Consider the following 19,159-nt stretch of genomic DNA (forward strand, 5'->3'; position numbering starts at 1 on the left):
TAAAAAGTGGCAAATTTGCGAGAAAAAAACCCACATACATTTACGTGAAAAAAACTTTTCATACTTTATAAAATGTCAAATTTGCGACGTTAAAAAGTGGCAAATTTGCGAGAAAAAACCCCACATACATTTACGTGAAAAAAACTTTTGATACTTTATAAAATGTCAAATTTGCCACTTTAAAAAGTGGCAAATTTGCGAGAAAACCCCCCACATACATTTACATGAAAAAAACTTTTCATACTTTATAAAATGTCAAATTTGCCACTTTAAAAAGTGGCAAATTTGCGAGAAAACCCCCCACATACATTTACGTGGAAAAAACTTTTGATACTTTATAGAATGTCAAATTTGCGACTTTATAAAGTGGCAGATTTGTGGTAAAAAAAAAAAAATCTGAAACTTGCGAGAAATACACGTAGCGTAGCTATAGTCTGGACGAGGTGCTGACTTTTGTCCATCAAGAGGAAACATAAGGATTCGTTGATGGTTAACGTAACTCTCTTTATAAAAAGAAAAGGCAGGATGAAAACGCTACAAGTAGTACGCTACGTGTATTTCTCGCAAATGTACCACTTTATAAAGTTGCAAATTTACAAGTTTTTTCTCTCACAAATTTGCCACTTTATAAAGTAGCACTTTTTTTCCCCCCGTAAATTTACCAGTTTTTTCTCGGGATATTGTTAAAAAAAAAAAATAAATTATACATGGCCCACATGCCATCGTAGCATTCACCGTCAGACGTAGCGTATATTTTATAATTCAATAAAGATGGGTTTGGTGAATGCGCATGGTGGGGTTCGGATTATAAAGCAAAGGCTCAGCAAGAGGGAAGGGAAATGTAAGTATGTGTTCATTTTAGGCATATGTATTCTCAATTTTGAGCAGGGGAAGCTTTTCTGTTCAAACGTTTTTCAACAACAGCTTCCAAAATGCAGTTGAGTAGTAGCGCACACATAAAGCTTTGCAGGGAATCGATAGTAATGTAATCCCCCTCCGGTTGTTGCAGTTGGAAAGATCTCCTTTATTAGGGAGAGCAACAATCATGGCTTGCTTCCATCCTCCAAGGCGAGTTTCATTGCACCAAGCTTGGCTGCGGATCCTTCGGAGCTGTTTTGAAAGCTGGCTTTTTAGCTGCAGTGGCCATCTCGAGTCCAGCTACACATTGCTCTTTCTTTAGTTGGGCTCAAACGGTCAAACGAGAATGTTAAATCCTCCATCATAGCAGCTGTACCGATGAAGAAGTCTAAATAAAGTCTAGTTTAATGTTCAAATTCATCAGCACTTTTTCCTCCAAATTTGAGGTACATTAAGTGAAAGTCTGGTAGAAAATGAGAAGTGGTTGAATGAAGGTGGCCTTCCTGATAATGTAGTGGTTCACTTGTCGACTGGGAATGGTTGTCTGTCTCGAAGTGTGACCACTTTGCTGGGAAAGTGCCAAGCTCCTCGCGACCCTAAACTGGATAAGCGGTGTAGAAAATGGATGACACAAGGAGATGTGTCTCAAAAAGGACTGCAAAACGACACTTAAGTTTATTTCATTTGCATTGACTCGTAGGTTTTATTCTATTATTGCGGGCTTAATGTGTTTGTGGCAGCCAGCTGAGCTGGTTCACTTTCTTGAGTGGTTCTACATATAGATTGTGTACTTTGTGATCCATTTGTTTATTAGGTTTATTGCAAGAGTGCTATTAAACTTAATTGAAGAAAAAACATTTTTTTTTACACACTTCTACAGGTTTACATTTAAGATGAGCTTCGGAGATAAAATTTGTAAATGAACTGGAGATGTATTGTTCCAAAATGTGTTATTTTTATGGTAAATATAAATGTACTAATTTTATTAACACTAGCACTCAACTTCTATAGCTGTAGTTTCGTTTAGAGGCTCATAAAAAAACGGAACATAAGTGGAGCGACGTCAAGTAAGTGGAAAACGGACAAACTAATTATAAAGTAGTTCTATTGTTCATAAAAGTTAGACATAAAAAAAGCCCCAGCCTGCTTGTTAATGTGTGTATCTGCCCCTTTAACAAAAATGGACTCACTCTTCAAAAGGGTATCTTTTTATTGAAGGATTTGTATTTTTATATCGATGTGTATGCATTTATATCTCAGCGTATTTTTGGACTACGGTACACCAGGGTTATTTTTTTAATAGCACATTTTAAAAATTAAAACAATATCACATGTTGGTAGTTTTACTTTTGGTCAATTTTATCTTCATTCTCAAACGTCTAATTCTGCTAGGGAGCCGGCTTTTCTCTCTCCCGCTCTGTATGCTATTAAGGGGAATAAAACGTCCAGGTAAAGCTTTTTGTCTCCAAGTCGCCTCAGGGAAGAAGAGAGAGCAAGAGAGAGTTTAAACTTAAGAAAAAGAAAAAGAGCGAAAGCACACAAAGCCATAAAAGAAAAAGTCAGACATGCCAAATGTGATCTAAAAGGAGCGAGATATTCCAGAGCAACACGGGGGCTGCTCCTAGTGCCGGTCGGGCACACACACACACACACACACACACACACATACATACTGTACATACACACACTCACAGTCCCCACAGCTCTGGCATAGTTCTTGGTGGATGTCGCATTAGTCTGGTTAAGTATGCAAAGTGGAGCAATTAGCGGCACAGTGGGCAGGAAGTGACATATTCCAAGTGAAGAAGCCGACACGCACGCACAAACGCACGCACGTGTGGTATTTTCAGCCTGCTATAAATCAAACCCCTGCGAATCTCACGGTGCAAAATGTTGCTTTGGAGCCGCAAATGTCACGCACACGCATCTGAATTATGAGCTCATTAGCTTCAGGCAGAGAATGATGATAATAATATTATTATTATTAATAATAATATTAATAATAATAATATTATTAATAATAATAATAATAATATTAATAATAATAATAATAATCTGATTAAATTACTCTTGTTGATATTAATATTAATAATATTAATATTATTATTATTAATAATAATAATAAAAATAAACTGATTAAATTACTCTTGTTGAATGTTTGCATGCGTTGCAGTATTTTCTGCCACTGACTGCAAAGCGTGTTCAAGAGCTGCATGACGCGTGCTTTTGCTTGGAGACATTTTGTGAAGTGTCAGACTGTTGAATCCCTCCTACACCAGCAAGAAGCAAAAAACGCAACGGAATATGTGCCCAGTAGTTGCCTAAAAAAAACATTTGAAAGGAACATAATAGTAATAAATTAATCCACATTTCTTCTCTTTCCTTACACACTTTACTCTCGTCAGACCGCAGCTGCTAGCCTTGTACAGTTTTAAATATTTGATATAAATATTTGAGGTTGTCAGAGGTTTTCATGTCATTATAAAGTGATTTTTTAATTTAATTTTGAAATAAGGCTATACTAATAATAATAATAATAGTATTAATAATAGTATTAATAATAATAATTATATTAATAATAATAATAATAAAAATAAACTGATTAAATTACTCTTGTTGAATGTTTGCATGCGTTGCAGTATTTTCTGCCACTGACTGCAAAGCGTGTTCAAGAGCTGCATGACGCGTGCTTTTGCTTGGAGACATTTTGTGAAGTGTCAGACTGTTGAATCCCTCCTACACCAGCAAGAAGCAAAAAACGCAACGGAATATGTGCCCAGTAGTTGCCTAAAAAAGACTTTTGAAAGGAAGATAATAGTAATAAATTAATCATTAAAAAATAAGTCCACATTTCTTCTCTTTCCTTACACACTTTACTCTCGTCAGACCGCAGCTGCGAGCCTTGTACCGTTTTAAATATTTGATATAAATATTTGAGGTTGTCAGAGGTTTTCGTGTCATTATCAGGTGTTTTTTTAATTTAATTTTGAAATAAGGCTAGAAAAAAAAAGTGAATGCATTTTGGACGGATCACCTGCAGTAATTCAGTTTGTTTTTGTTTGCTTTTTCCTCCCTGCAGGTGCTGGTGTGGCACACACGCACTGAGAACCCAAACTTCGGGAATGAGCCGAAACATCCGAAAGACACGGTGCTCATCGAGGTGTGAGCTATGTCTTTTCAAACAAAAAAGGGATTCAGGATTGTCAACATATCTCAGCTGGAACTTGCTGCTCGCAAACAGCTCGCTTGCTCTCCTTCAAGGAAGAACAACGGAACACGGAGGAAGTGCGTTCCCCTTCATTTGACCATTAGCGTGGATTTTAAACATAAAAGTTCCAAAACATGCCTTGTGAAAATTAAACTGCACCAAAAAAAAACTAGCCACCAGAGGGTGCTAAAACTGCACAAATGGAAATCAACCTGACTTTTTTAACGGATGTGCTGCTTTTTTGATCGTGACATGACGACGACGATATTGCGGCAGTTTTAATATCGCGATATCACGATACTGCCATTATCGTTACATCCCTATTGTTGAGGCGTGAACACTTACCTTAACTGAGGTGAGGGAGTCCTGCAGTTTTTTTTTTGATGCTGTCCTGGGTTCCTTTGTGACCTTTGTGCCCTAAATGACTTGTTGCTGTGCTGGGATAATTTTTGTGGGCCGGCTGTTTTTTATTGTTTGCTCCATTTCTGGATAACGGCTTTTAACTCTTTCCAGACTGTAAATAAAAAAATAAGAATTTGAGAAGAGTGCAAATACTTTGGGATATATTGAATGTGTTTTCTAGTACGTAATGTACAAAGCAAAATAAGAGGATGAGTTAATGTAGGACTTGCCCACGCAGTGAACCTTGAGGTGCCCTTCTGAAGAGGTCATGGAATAAAACTGCACATATTAGACCGCTTGCTTGACAAAGCAGCCAGAAGGGCAGCATTAAATTCAAAACTGACCCTGATGTCCACCAAGATATATATTTCCATTTGTGAATGTAAACCAAACAAAACCATGGGATCAAATTTGTCAGTGCACTTGTCCTGAATACAGAGCAACAAAAACGCACTTAACAGTTTTGAAGCTACATGCTAAGCTACGGCGCTCCGTACATAATACAGCAAACAAATTTGTAATGCCTGACAGAAGACAACAATGATTATTTGAGTAGCCTGGTTTTCACCTGTCTTCCAGATTATGTGATGTCATTACAGTATTCATCATCAATAAAAATGTTTATGTGGCAAACATTTAGTGACGCCTAAATTATTTGTTGTTACACTCTAAAATGACCCAAAGTGAACATGTGTGCACCCTCTCGTTATAAACGTGACAGCTGAAATCATCGCTGTGGACAAACAGAAAAAGATCATCAATAAAGAGGAACAATTACATCCAGGATTCATCATCCTTTATTGGAAATGTTCTGCTGGTAAATGCTGGGACAAATTCAAATAGAATGGAATTCCCAAACAACAAAACAGTACTTCCACAACGGAATTCTACTCTTTGGACAATAATGAACATGGATACATTTACGGTATGAATGCACAGAAATATGTTTTGTATTAGGCACCAGAAAATGTAAACACAAATGCAAATGAACCTGAAGGACATGTTATGTGTTGATGTGTCATCCACACTAATCACATATTTAATGCTTAACATGAATATTTATTACGTGGCAGAGTTACCCTGTTACAAGTGAATGCGATTCTCTGCATTGCTGTGGCAGTGAATTTTTTTTAATGTTTTTTTTTTTTCGTACTGTTACTTTTATTCTCAACATGAACTCAACAGCAACGATGGGACCGATCCAGCATTTTCATACAGGTCGCCATCATTTGATTGGTCATCCAGGTTTAATTGCTCCACACTAATTGTGCTTCCCTTGTACGGCACACAACAACACGCACAATTAAAAAAAAAAAAAAAAACGGGTGGCAGAACACTAAGAAAAGACTCAAGGATGGATTTGAAATTGCATCGTTATGGATGGGAGGAGATTTGGTAGAAAGTAAATACACGTTTCACTTATCTGTTCCCTGATGACAATCTTGAGATACAGAACCACAATACACTGAGATCCAGTGCTCGCTCTGCGGTATTTAAAGTGCACCGAGATGAATCGCTGTGATTCTGCGGTGGTTTAATTTGCCTCCAGGAATGCAGGAGAGGCTTCCAAACAAAAAGGAATGACTTTACTGGCTCAGAGCCCAATAGCTGGATCAGGCTGGATAAAGGAGACCTCATCTTAGGACGACCCAACAGTGAGTAAGGTAAGCACCTGGTTTACTAAGATCGCAAATAGTGGGTAGAAAATTGCATGTTCACACTAACAAACTGCACAGACTGTTTTAAACATGACAATTGTTAAGAGTGCACTGACTGAAATGACCCAGACGAGACTTTAAAAGAGCTTTGTCATCGGTGATATGGCATGACTCCTTCTTGTGATTGACCACGTCAGCCCGTACATACTTCAGGAGCTCCAAAACTGCATTGCTGAATATGCTGTGATCATTTTTGGTTGTGTCATTTAAAACATTTTTTTTTTTTTTTACATAAGTGGAAAACATCAGTTCTCCTGTCGCCTCTCATTTTTCACCATGCCTCATCACCATGGTTACACACAGTGGTGGAATTCGCACCTGTCTTTTAGATACGCTTTTTAAAAATGCAAAATCAGACATTGCAATTTGCCTCGAGTTTGATAAATCACACAGATGGGCCTAACTCATCTATTTACAGATACTTATTATTTGCCGATTTTGACGATAATCGGTTTGTTAAGACACATCAGTCATGCAGTTATGATACTAGACGTGTGGATGATTTTTATAATCAGTGCATTCATAACATATTAAATTTAAATGATTTTCAATTTTAAAAAGAGTGATCAGAAAAAAACTGCAAAAACAAACTCAAACTTATATTAAATATTGTTTTGTTTTTCTTGCTACCACATTGTTGAATAGTATGGAATTGACTGAAGCATAATTAACTCATTCACTGCCTTTGACGGAGGAATTTGTCAAATGACAAATGTTTCAATTAAGGCCAGTCATGAATCTCACCACATGTCACTTTTAGTGGATCGGCTTCTACATCTGTTTGCATGAGCAAGCAAGTTTTTGCACATGAAATGATAGTAAATGGTAAATACAGTGGAAATTGAAATGATTATAACTGGTGTCAGGACTGACTTTTGGTTTACCACCCTAAATAACATCAAACAAAATATAATGTCTCATAATTCCTCAGGGTGGATCCTTGATATACTTAAACTGACTGAATTAATATTAATATTATATTAAAATAAAATAAAATAAAAAAATTTAAAAAAAGAGAGCGCAATGATGATGACATGTCAAATCGGTAAAATTACCGAATAAACAACACCGAGCTCTCCAGAAAAAAATAAAAAATAAAATAATAATAAAAAAAAATACTGAATTAAATAATTTCTAAGAACATATTTTCATATTGTGAATGCGTTTTAGAATTGGCTAACTATGCTAGTAGTATCTACGTTTCCAAGATGATAAGACCATAAAACAATAAGAAAATTACAAATTTGAATTGTTAACTAAACAATACACTCGTAAAAGTTGTACCTTGGGGTTATTTGACTTTGCACAGCTAGTTCTCAGGGAAATGGCTCCTCACATGGCAGAGTGCAGTCCCGCCCGTGTGACGTCTCTTGAGTTGACGTTTGAGGATTTTTGCTGTTGAGAAATTGATGGTGTGATCCAAAGACAATTTCCACTGTATTTCATTTGTATCTCAAGAAAAGAAAGAGGAAAAAAAAGGACACAAGAACGTTCCTATAGTGACTTCAAGTTTTGATTTACCATATGAGCATCACTATAGAACTGATACATTTCATTTCTTCTATAGTCCAAATGTTGTCATGCCATTTTGCATGTTTAACAAACGATTACGCAAGAAGTGTCTGGGAGATGAATCACTGACCTGACCGCCGTCTATGGCTCTGGGGTTCACACATCGTTACCACACAATTACAGTACCGGTCAGACTATTACCAGCCCACGAGGCTCCGCTGGCTGGAAAGAAAGTGAGGGCCGGCGTGGGAGGAGATGAACACACACACAGCACAACGGAACCATATCTACTGTACGTACTCAATGACTATTAACTATTCATTTTTATAATGATATTATCGAACTATACTATCGCGGATACTCTGTCCAGCAGTGCTCTCTATTTATTGTGCTCTAACTTGTACCTACTCTTTACACAACACTAACAGGAAATCAAAATGAGATCCAATTAAGACAAAACATGACCGCCGCCCCGTCCAAACCGTCTTGTCTTGTCTTGTCTTTTGAAAGGAAATCTTGGGGGTGCCGGGGAGGGAGCTTGTTGCCGCACGACTCATTTTCCGGGCTGCCCACTCGTCACTTCCACAACTGAGTGCTGAGGGTCTGTCCGGAGGCTGCTGGCGCTGCGGACCAACTGGCTGCAGGGGCACCTGAAGTTGCTGCGCCACCATTTGTGGCCATGCCTGACATCTGTTGGGATAACTGAGGGACGAAAGAAAAAAAGAGTATTAGAATACATATCACTAAAAACTTTTTTTTTTTTTTTTGCAGAGAAATAAGAAGCAAAACACACTTGAGCTGACTTTTCTCCTTGATTACTGCACTCGCCAAATCACCTCCTGACACTTCCCCTCAAGCTCCCCCCATTCGGCACCTCATCTGCTTCTCTCTGCCCGCCCTCGGTCTTCCATTTTGTCTTATCTATTATGAATGTGCCTTGGTGCTGCACCGCTCTCTTATCTGGTCATCTGAGAGCTTTGTGCAGGTACGTGTGTGTGCGCACACGCTGCACACAGACACACAAAGAGCCAAAGCGATCTCAAATGTGCACCGGCTTTCAGTCGCTGTAACTCAACTGTCCAGATATGTCTATCAGTCTGTCTCTCTCTATACTATGTGTGTGTGTGTGTTTATATTAGGGACATACAAAATTAAAATTGTTTTTGATTTAACCCCATGAAGCTAAATGTATCATATTATTATTACAAGACATTTTGAACCCTCTATTTCATGAGTACAGACGCTCCCCACCTTACGAACGAGTTACGTTCCGGACGATCGTTCGTAAGGTGAATTTGTTCGTAAGTTGCTTCAGTGCTATATTTTGTATTATAATTTATGTTTAAAGCCTATATAAGTATATTGAAGGTTTATATAAGTATGTTTAAGGCTTGTACAAGTAACCTGCATTGGTTTGTACTGAAAAAAACTTTTAATAAAATGGAGAGAATACGTACAGTACTGTACTACGTATGTTAGAGAGAGAGAGCGAAAGACACACACACAGTATGTACATGTACGTAATAAGATAAATAAAATGAAGTTTAACTTACTTTTGGAAGATGTACTCGATGCTTAAGGAGATGATGGAGGAGGAGGAAGAGGAGGATTTTATATCATGAGAGATTCTTCGTCGTCGCTGGAATCGGCTTCAAAAGTTATTTCCTGCTTCATGGGGACCGGCGTTTCTTCCTCCTCCTCCTCGCCACGTTGCTCAGCCTCCAATGAGCTCTCACAGCGCCAATCGTCGGTATTAGCGGCGGAAAGAAGCACTACGCGCAATACAAAATCTAACTTACAGCATTTCTTTCCGAACATTTTTCGACATACTGTACGCGCAGAAATGTTCGTATGTACCGTTGTTCGTAACTCGAATGTTCGTAAGTAGGGGAGCGTCTGTATAATATTTTTTCCCCCATTAAAACCCTGACGTATATGATCTGACACATGCATTGCACGGATAATCCATTAGAGGGCAGTATCACCCAGCTGATGGCATTTCCAGCGATCCTGGAAGATTGCCTCAATTGAGAAAGGAGAGACACCTATACTTATTCATAGTGAGTAAATGTACTTTCTGATTTTTGGAAATACAAATATGTTTGATATCTCTGTTTATTATAATATTTGTGACTGTTATAAATGTACGAATTTAAAGCAACACTAAGGAACTTTCAGTTTACGTTTATTATGGCGGCGTCATATGGACAAGAGTGGTAATGTTATGCCTGAAGGAAGTCATAATTGAATAATTGTTGGTATACCCATAGGTTAATGGTAAACAATAAATAAGTAAATAAATAAATAAATAATGAAAATTAATCACAGTAAAAATTGAATAAAAATACATTGTTTTTGAATTGTGGTTCAACAGAATTTAAAAAAAAAAGAAGAAAAAAAAGACCCTTATATAGAGGAAAATGTAGTTCATAATTTTCATCAACAACCCAGGTTAAATTTAGCTCCTCCCCAAAATATAAATATCTCAATTTGGCAGTCGGGATGCGTCATCATCATATTTATAAGATGCAAATAGGTGGATTTTTCAGCAAATAGAGGGTGGAAATAGCCCCAGGAAAACACCACTGATTCCTGTTCCAGAACTTTTGTACGGCAGTGTATATGGAACCTCTAATAACAACATCAACAGTAGTTTTGCACTCTGTTTAAAAGTCTTGGCAAGCACATTCACATGGATCTTCATATGAAGATTTCGTCTTCAGTCGAATTCCATTTTGCTACTTGCTGAATTTAAATGACTAATTTCAATGGCTCTCCAGTGAGTGTAAATAGAGTATTGTAATTGTTGTGTATTACCTGTCCCACACTCCATTGTCCTTGCTGAGCGCCGTGCATGTTCTGCTGCATGTCCACGTAGCTGCCGTTAGGTAGAGTCATGCCTGACATCATGGCCCCTCCTCCCATCATGGCGCTGTTTTGAGGCTGGCCCGTGTGTATTCCTATAGCACAAAACACAAACACACACAAGTCCAGTGATTGAGAACATTAGCCCATTGATCTCCATCAACGTTTATTTAGATTCCAGGCAGACAACGGAGGTAACTGAATGTCCTTTTATCCTTATTTTCATTTTTAATCCTCTAGATAAGTCAACATAATCACACAGCAAGATAATCAACGTGCATATGTAAATTCTACGCAAAGCTACTGCCTGCTCCTCTCAACAAACGAATGTCACAGTTGCTTCCCACACTCGACGCTAAGAATATTCTCGCGCGCGTGCACACGCGAATAGAAACCCACACAATCAACTCAATTGTTTCCTTCAAATAATAAAAGGAGGGATGGGGTGCGAGTCTGCTTTCACTTCTCTGCTTAAGTTGGACACCAGAAAATGGACCTGGCTGCTTTTCATCACACTGACCTTTCATCCGCCTTCACTCGGAACTGTTATTATGATTCTTGTGTGTGGGTACTTTAAGTATGTGTGTGCATTAGGCTAACAATGCATGCATTCATCTCTCTATCTACATGACACTCTACATTTTTTGAAAACTCTACCTCAAAAGTGAGGATATTTATTGTACCCTCAAAATAACTGAAAACACAGCCATTAATAACTAAACCAATGGCAACAAAAGTGAGTAAACCCCAAAGTGAAAATGGCCAAAGTGTCATATTTTGTGTGTCATTTCTTCAGTGTTGTCCTATGAAAATGATATAATTAAATATCAGCAGAAATGTGAGGGGTATACTCGCTTTTGTGAGATATAATGCAAGATACTCAAGGATGCTGATAGATATTATAACATTTTTAATACTTCATTTTATTTTATTAACCATTGTTACACATTATTAACATTTTAATTCTTTATATTAACCTTGTCGAAATGTTTTGTGTCCTGTGCAGAGCAGATGGTGTTGACTTCGTATAGGCTGACCTTAAGCTGGGACATACTATTTAGTCTAAAAAAGTTCCTTCTCAGCGCTTTGTGCAAAAACACATTTGGTCCTTGAGAACAGAATCTGTTTTGAACACCCACACCTGACTCTGTTTTCGCCATCGCTCACGGAAAAGTACCAGAGAGTATGTTTTGTCAACAAATGAAAGAGAGGAGGTCTTTTTAACTACTGTATAAGAAACCGTTGTGCACGCGGAAGAGCTACATTTGACGCTCTGAATCCCACCTGTTTAAGTGATGAATTAGAGGCTGTTATTTGTCCAGAGATTCTGTTTTTTATTAAATCATTTTTGCAAAGGTGTATTTTTCTTACATTAAATCTATCTTCATTTTTGGAACACGCAAAGAGGACATAATAATTTTATTCCTCTTTCAATGCTTATCAATAACTTCTTGGTGTAATTAAAATGTTGAGCATGTTAGACGTGCCATTTTAGCGGAGGAGTAGCTAGCATTGACCAACAGCTAGAAACCAACAAAAGCATGATGAAAGTTTCCAATAAAGTTCTGATAGGCAGGCAAGCTACTTGAAGTGTGGTAAACTTCTCAAGATGATGCAAAGAAAGGTACAGATCGTTATCAGCTGTGGTGGAAGTTAAGAGCTGATTAGCTAGTAATGGCTAGCTGCTCAACATAATGCACAGTGAATACAGAAGAGTTAATGATGACCCTCTAAAACAGAGGTGGGCATCGAAGGCAGAAGTTATGCAGGTTTTACATGTTGCCCTTCTCCAACACAGCTGATAAATGATCAGCTCATCAGCAAGCTCTGCATAAGCCTGATAACGATCCTGTTGATTGGAATCAGCTTGTGTTGGAAGTGAGAAACCTCCAAAACCTGCAGGACTCCGGCCCTCGAGGACCGAGATTGCCCACCTCCAGGGCTTGATTTACGCAAAACTGTCATTTATCCAACAATAGTCTGCCTAGTTCTGGGGTCTGCAACCTGCAGCTGTGGAGCCACATGTGGCTTTAGTCCCTCTGCTGTGGCTGGCTGTGGATCTCCCCAAAAAAATAAGAATAATAATCGATTATTTTTTTTTTTACATATTTATTTGCAAAATAAAATATTCTTCCAATTAATTAATGATTTAAAAAAAATTTAATGAATGATTAAATATTTTAAAAAATCAACATTTTTAAGTTGTAAATGTTATTACCTAAAAATGTCCAAAAGGTGACCATAAAATTTCTAAAAAGGTAGAGGAAAAGCAGAAACTTACCATAAAATGTCCATGAAATTGTCAAGAAAAAAAAAAGTCAGCGAATTCAATAAAAAAAAAAATAAAAGCAGAAAAGAAAATGCTCAAAAGGTAACCTAAAATGTCCAAAAACAAAAGAAAGGCAGAAAATTACAATAAATTTTTGGGGGAATTACCAAAAAAATCGGAAAAATAATAATAATAATAATAATAATATATTAAAAAAATAAAATAAAAAAAGCAGAAAAGAACATGTTCAAAAAATAACTATGAAATGCCCAATAACAAAATAAGTCAGAAAATGTAATTTTTAAAAAGCCGAAAAGAAAATGTTTAAAAAGTAATTATAAAATATCCAAAAACAAAAGAAGAATTCCCGAAAATTAACATAAAGTGTCCACAAAATTGGCAAAAATGTCAGAAAATGTCTGGCAATAAAGGCCGCAATAAAAAGTAAAAAAAAAATAAACATAAAATGTCCAAAAAAGGAAGAAGAAGATCAGTAGAAAACAACCATAATATGTCTATAAAATTCCCAATAAGAAATGTAACAGAAAGTCAGAAAAGTCTAAAAATATATTAAAAAAATTACCTCAACAAATCCAAAAACGGAAGAGAATGAGGTAAAAGAAAATGAATGTCAAAGTATTGGATGCTGCATATTTTTGTGTGCTCTAATTAGCACTTGGGCTCTCAGTACATTGAACTAACACTAACACAATGTTTCCTTCATCACAATCTTCACGTTTTGTGGCTCCATACTGATTTTTGGTCATTTATTTGGCCTAAAATGTCTCTTTTGATAGGAAAGTTTGCCGATCCCTACTACGAAAGGATGATGAGAGGATGATGGGACGGGTGAGGTTGCCGCTGGCAACTTACTTACTTAAGTAACCGTTCCAAAATATGATTATTACCGCTGCCAAGCATGAAACCTGTAAAGCTAATATTTTGACTGGAGTAATGTGTGTGCGCATGTTTTGCATATTACCTTGCCCAGCAGCAGGCTGTTGCTGGCTCTGTGGCTGACTGCCCACTGAGCTGGTGGCGTACAGAGACAGGATGGAGTCTTTCGATAAGAGCTTTTTCTCCTCTGCCCTTGTAGTGGTACAGGTGGAGGTAGAGGAGGAAGATGAAGAGGTGGAGGGATCTGATGGCTGAGGCGCTCTCTTGGAACCAGGCTGTTGGAAGTAAAGAGATACGGATGGAATTTCTCCATCAAAAAATGTATATGGCTTGCAACATTTTCATCCCTTTCCAATGAAAACCGGATTGACTGGGCAGTGCGTTGGTAGCTGTGCATTTTTTGACACACACACACACACAATTATTATAGTATTTCCACAAGATAAGAAAATAATAGTAATAAGAGCTGCATTTTTTAGGACAATATTAAAAATACATGAGACACTCTGTCTAAAATGATCTGAAAGGATCTGCTGCGTGCGTGCGTGTATGCATGAGTGAAGTGTGAAGTAAAAGGGGAAGCAGAAGTGACTTCATGGATACGATAAGAGGAGACTGTGAGAAATAGTGGCCACTGAGAAACACACAAACACACACACCACTTTGAAAGTATGTTGCGCTCAACTACTTAGCAGGCAGTGCTGCGCTCATCTGTCTCACTCAGCTGACTCTCTTTGAGTAGAAGAGGGGGCGACGGGCAAAGCAAGAGTTGGAGGGAGTAGGGTTAAAAAAGGAATAGGGGAGAAAGCAAATTTGGGGAGGGGAGGGGGGGGGGCAACATTTACTTGGGAGAAAGAGAGGTGGGGGTGGGCGTGATGGAGGAAGCACCAAACAAACAAGAGAAGGAGAGAGGGGAGGAAAGGAAGGGGAGGGGGTGATGGGGAGAGACAAGTAGGGCAATGGTGAGGGGGATCACAAGAAGGATGAGGAAAAAATAAAGTGCAGAGGTTGAGAAGGGTGGAGAAAAACATCATTTGAAGCAAAAGGAGGACAGGCTGGGGTAATGCCGAGCAGAACGTTAAAAAAAGATGGATAAGAATCGGCTAGAGCTAGAAACAGACAAAATGTAACGCGCGTCAGGTAATCGCCGTTCACACGATGCTATTAATAGATGCCCGCACATACGCAGCATCCTTGCTCTTAAATTAAGGAGTAAATGGAAGGAACTCCGTGTCAGGCAATAGAACATAACTCAAAAACGCATAATTCACAAATTTAGAAGACTTCAAATTAAGCTCGATTTTTTTCCTGGAAGTAATATTTTTATCATCTTGCTCTAAAATTGTGTGACAAAGCCATCTTTGGGATGAGTGTGGTTGAGGCCTGATGGAACATGTTCCGCAATAAACACTGCTTGGAGGAATGACAAGTTTAATTAAGATATGACAAATGACTGTTTGGCATGCATAGTTTGGATTATAACAGTTAATTAGGATTTTGGTGAGGAAAATGTGTGAGATTTGCCAGCTTGGAAGGCAAACTAAAATACAGAGAGAATAACTTCATTATAATAAAAACACTTTTTCCCCACTTGCTGTCGACTGAAGATGACATCACCTGTGCTGAGGAAACAGGTAATGACCGATAAGGCTCACCAAGTTTTACGAGTTTGGTTTAGCAAACTGAGCCATGATTGGTCGTTACCGGTTTCCTCGGCACAGGTGACAAGTGGCAAAATGAGTTTTTAAAGGTATTAATTGTTAAAAAAAAGTTATCACATTAATTATAGACAAAATATATATTTTTTTATTGTTGAAAATGTCTCAATGAGTCTAGTATCCCTTTAAAAAAAATCTCCAGGAAAAATTTTAGTAAAAAATAATATAAAAAAATTAATTAATTAATTAATTAACTCTTTGACTGCCAGACGTTTTCAGAAAAGGGATGCCGTGGGTGCCAGCCGATTTTAAGCATTTTGACTGATCTTTCAAGGTCCATAGAAAATTATGTGTTTGGACTATGGAAACGCACATACTGCCAAAAAAAGATTGGACTCTCATCTTCCATCAGAAAAAAAAGTTTGTTTCTACCTTATTCCGTTTTTGAGTAATCAACAATAGAAAATGGTTAGTTTCACCTGTTTTGAAAAAAAAACGTATTTTAACGTCTTTGGCACTCCTCCATAGGATTTTACTAAACGTTATTTAACGTTTTTGGCAGTCAAAGAGTTAAAATATATATTTTTAGTGACTTCAGCAAATGCTCCAGAAGGTGTGAGTGAAGGTATCACAATGTACTGTAAATAGAAGACTGAGAAAAAATGTACTGAGACAACACTAACAAACAATTGTTGGTGTTTTATTAGAAATAAATAATCATCTTAATCTATGATCATCTAAGGTGTGTATCATACCAAACAACTATTATTCTCTTGAGACAGGTCGACCCCCTCAAAACAGAATAGTGAGGTGTAAAGTGCCTTGTATTTCTTTATCCTTTGTGTATACTGACTGAATAATTTCAGTGCCCCTTTTATAAAGACGCCTGTGAAGTGATTTGAATTCTCCACAGTCAAAACCTCTACAATATTCCTCTTTTAAGAAAGCTGTCGGGGGCACAAAAGAAATCCTGCTCATACTTTGAACGGGGCCAGTCGGGTTCAAAATGTTACTAGCTTTTAACACAATGACTTTTCTGAATCAAGACTGTATAGGATATGCGCTGTGTATGTGTTGATCAGACATCTTATATGACATGGGTGAGCGAGACTTTGACTTAACATTCTTCAACGCACACATGCACACCCCACATAGCGCGTGACATGTTGGCGGGCTCCTAGCAGCACATTGTGCGACCGAAAGCCTCCACAACAAGGCTCCATTCTTTTCAAGCAATGCTGTGCTGTACGGTGAATTAGCATCTCTCACAGCATTGTCCTCGCTGTCGCTAGTAGTCGCACGCGCGCACATATGCGGATGCACGTATACACACACCAGCCTTTTTCCTGGATGGTTTTCCATCACTGCTTGAAACAGCCGTATACTCCCCTCTGCTCGGCCATCTGTGTCTTAAAAGCCACGGTAAGATTGTTTTTGTGTAAAAACGAAAGAAATCTGAACAAAGAAACGAGTACACTAGAAAAGGAGAGAAAAGTGGAGGGGAATCAATCATCAGTCACCAGTTCATTTCATCACTTGTGTGCCCCCGTTCCATTTCTTCACTCAACGGCAATTAACTGCATGTGCCTCTTTTTCCCTTCTAGTGTGTCTCCATTTTTCTTCACACTTTAAATCCTGTTTAGCACTGAAATTGAGCGGCTGAATAGGTCACCTACCAATTTACTTCTTGTTCACTTTGCTCAATAACGACCGAGCAGTCTTGCTCGTTTTTGTATTTACGGTAGTTGGTATGCTCTCAAGCCTGAAAATCAGTTTTGCACAAATTCATGTTTGTCATTTATCTGCGAGAGACAACAACAACAACAACACTTCCAGGAGAAATGCTCTGCTTACGATTTATTACAGCTAACAAAGTGGCTGTTACGGTTTCATGGTTTTAATTAGTGTAGCCTTGCCAAGGACATTTTTAACAGCAGTAGAAATGTAATATTAATGGCGGAATCAATAGCGGATTGCCTTGTTTAGGGGCAATTGTTTGACATTTAGCTGATTTTATACTCTGCTGCCTTCAAAATTCATTTGTGTAAATAATTAATTTATAATCCACTCCCCAAAGTGTGAAATGAAATCAGAATTAAACTGTCAGCAGGAGTTGAAAAATACTCTGTATAATAACTATACTACTCAAGATTACGAATGACAAATAAAAACAAAAATGGCAATTTCCCCCGATGTAGGCAAAACAATGTGAGTTTGGACATACTAATTGCCTACATTGTTTAAACCATAAATACTCTATAGCACAAAATATGACAGAAGAAGATTACAAATGATTTATTTATTTTTAAAAAACTGCATCGGTGGTAAAAAAGAAAAAAAGAAAAAAAAGACCATCCTTGTTTGTTAGCTTGAGCTTTTTTGATAACCCCTTAACAAAGCTAAAATATACAAATGCAATATACAACCAAGACAGACAGGCTAAACTTAGCTCAGCTGCGACATACAAAGTCATTAGAGCCTGATTTACTCAGATCCTAAAGAGCGGGCACTAAATCGTGTGTTCACGCTAACAGAGTGTGCTTGCTGTTGGTGGACATATTTGCATTGTGATCCACTAAGACAGCTATCTTTTACTAAGATTCCGAATATCAGGCGATAAATTATGCGTTTACGGATTGCGTGCGCTTTAGGTAACAAATGGGAAAGTGATGCCGTATTACAAAAAGGGTTTTGCACTTTTAAGTAGCTCTGGTGGTTGTCACCATGGAAAATTTAGAAGGGAACCGCTAGCGCAGTGTGAGTGGAAGACACACACAAAAAAAAATAATAATAAAAAAATTTAAAAAAATAATATATATATATATATATATATATATATTACTGAAATACGGAAAATAAATCTTATTGTTCAAATTATTTTGTTGAAGCCATGGTCGGTCTGATAACAGGTCTGCTCACACCTGAAAAACTGCTCTACGAGAGACCTGCACGAGACCTGCAAATAACACATACACAAGGAAATGCACATTTGTAGGTTTTGATTGTTTTGTCGTGGTTGATATGGCATGACCCCTTCTTCTGACTGGCTCTATTGTCTGTCCTTACATGAAATCATTCAGAAGCTACAAAATTGCCTTGCGAAATATTATGTTGGAAAATTTTTGCTTATAGCATTTCAAAAATGTTTGCACAAGTGTAAAAGTTCTTTCCCCCATGTTGCCTCTCATTTGCCATGTGCCGCCTCCTCTCTGCAGTAACCACAGTTTGTGCCTGCCTATTAGACACTGACAGAAAATTAGGAATCAGTTTTACACACATCTTTTGTCTCTCAGTCAAGACATTTCAACACAATTCCATGACACAAATTACTATTTTAATAGTTATAGCTAAATTTGGGGAATACTTGAGTTTGTTACACATATAAGCCGCACCCGACTATAAGCCGCATGTGTTTTAATGTTACCGCACCCGGGTTCCCGCTACTTTCTTTTCCATAATGAGGGCTCAAATTGTCTCGCTCTCGTTCTGTTTCTCCTACTGTATTTGGACTCACTTGGTTTGACGCTCTTGCGCCCCCTTGTGATCTGATGGATAAGCCGCACCTTTGTATTAGCCCAAAGGTCGAATGCAAGTGAAAAAAGTAGCGGCTTGTCATCCAGAAATTACTGTAATCATATTTATATGTACCTGTAGATTAAATACATGAAGCGTGTCATAAAAACGATCACAAGCCATGCTCACTGCACGATGTCGGTTAAGAAACACACAGGTTGCAACAGAAAGACAAAACTAGGCAATATATTTAAACGCG

At 37.8% G+C, this 19,159-nt stretch overlaps 2 protein-coding genes across 2 annotated transcripts in view; one reads left to right on the forward strand and one right to left on the reverse strand.

The window, feature by feature from the left end:
* The window catches only part of b3gat2 (beta-1,3-glucuronyltransferase 2 (glucuronosyltransferase S)), a 49,789-nt gene extending 44,686 nt beyond the window's left edge, over nt 1-5,103 (forward strand). The window contains exon 5 of the mRNA XM_077582745.1: nt 3,938-5,103. Within this exon, the coding sequence (XP_077438871.1) occupies nt 3,938-4,024 (87 nt within the window). The 3' untranslated portion in view covers nt 4,025-5,103. The remainder of the gene's footprint in view (nt 1-3,937) is intronic.
* Nucleotides 5,104-5,247: 144 nt separating this feature from the next.
* LOC144061859 (stromal membrane-associated protein 1-like) overlaps nt 5,248-19,159 on the reverse strand; it is a 55,772-nt gene continuing 41,860 nt past the window's right edge. The window contains exons 8-10 of the mRNA XM_077582743.1: nt 13,815-14,004; nt 10,516-10,658; nt 5,248-8,400 (exon numbers count right to left, since the gene is read on the reverse strand). Of these exons, the coding sequence (XP_077438869.1) occupies nt 8,275-8,400; nt 10,516-10,658; nt 13,815-14,004 (459 nt within the window). The 3' untranslated portion in view covers nt 5,248-8,274. The remainder of the gene's footprint in view (nt 8,401-10,515; nt 10,659-13,814; nt 14,005-19,159) is intronic.

The sequence above is a fragment of the Vanacampus margaritifer genome, chromosome 12 (assembly GCF_051991255.1).
Source record: "Vanacampus margaritifer isolate UIUO_Vmar chromosome 12, RoL_Vmar_1.0, whole genome shotgun sequence".
NCBI classification, from domain to species: domain Eukaryota; kingdom Metazoa; phylum Chordata; class Actinopteri; order Syngnathiformes; family Syngnathidae; genus Vanacampus; species Vanacampus margaritifer.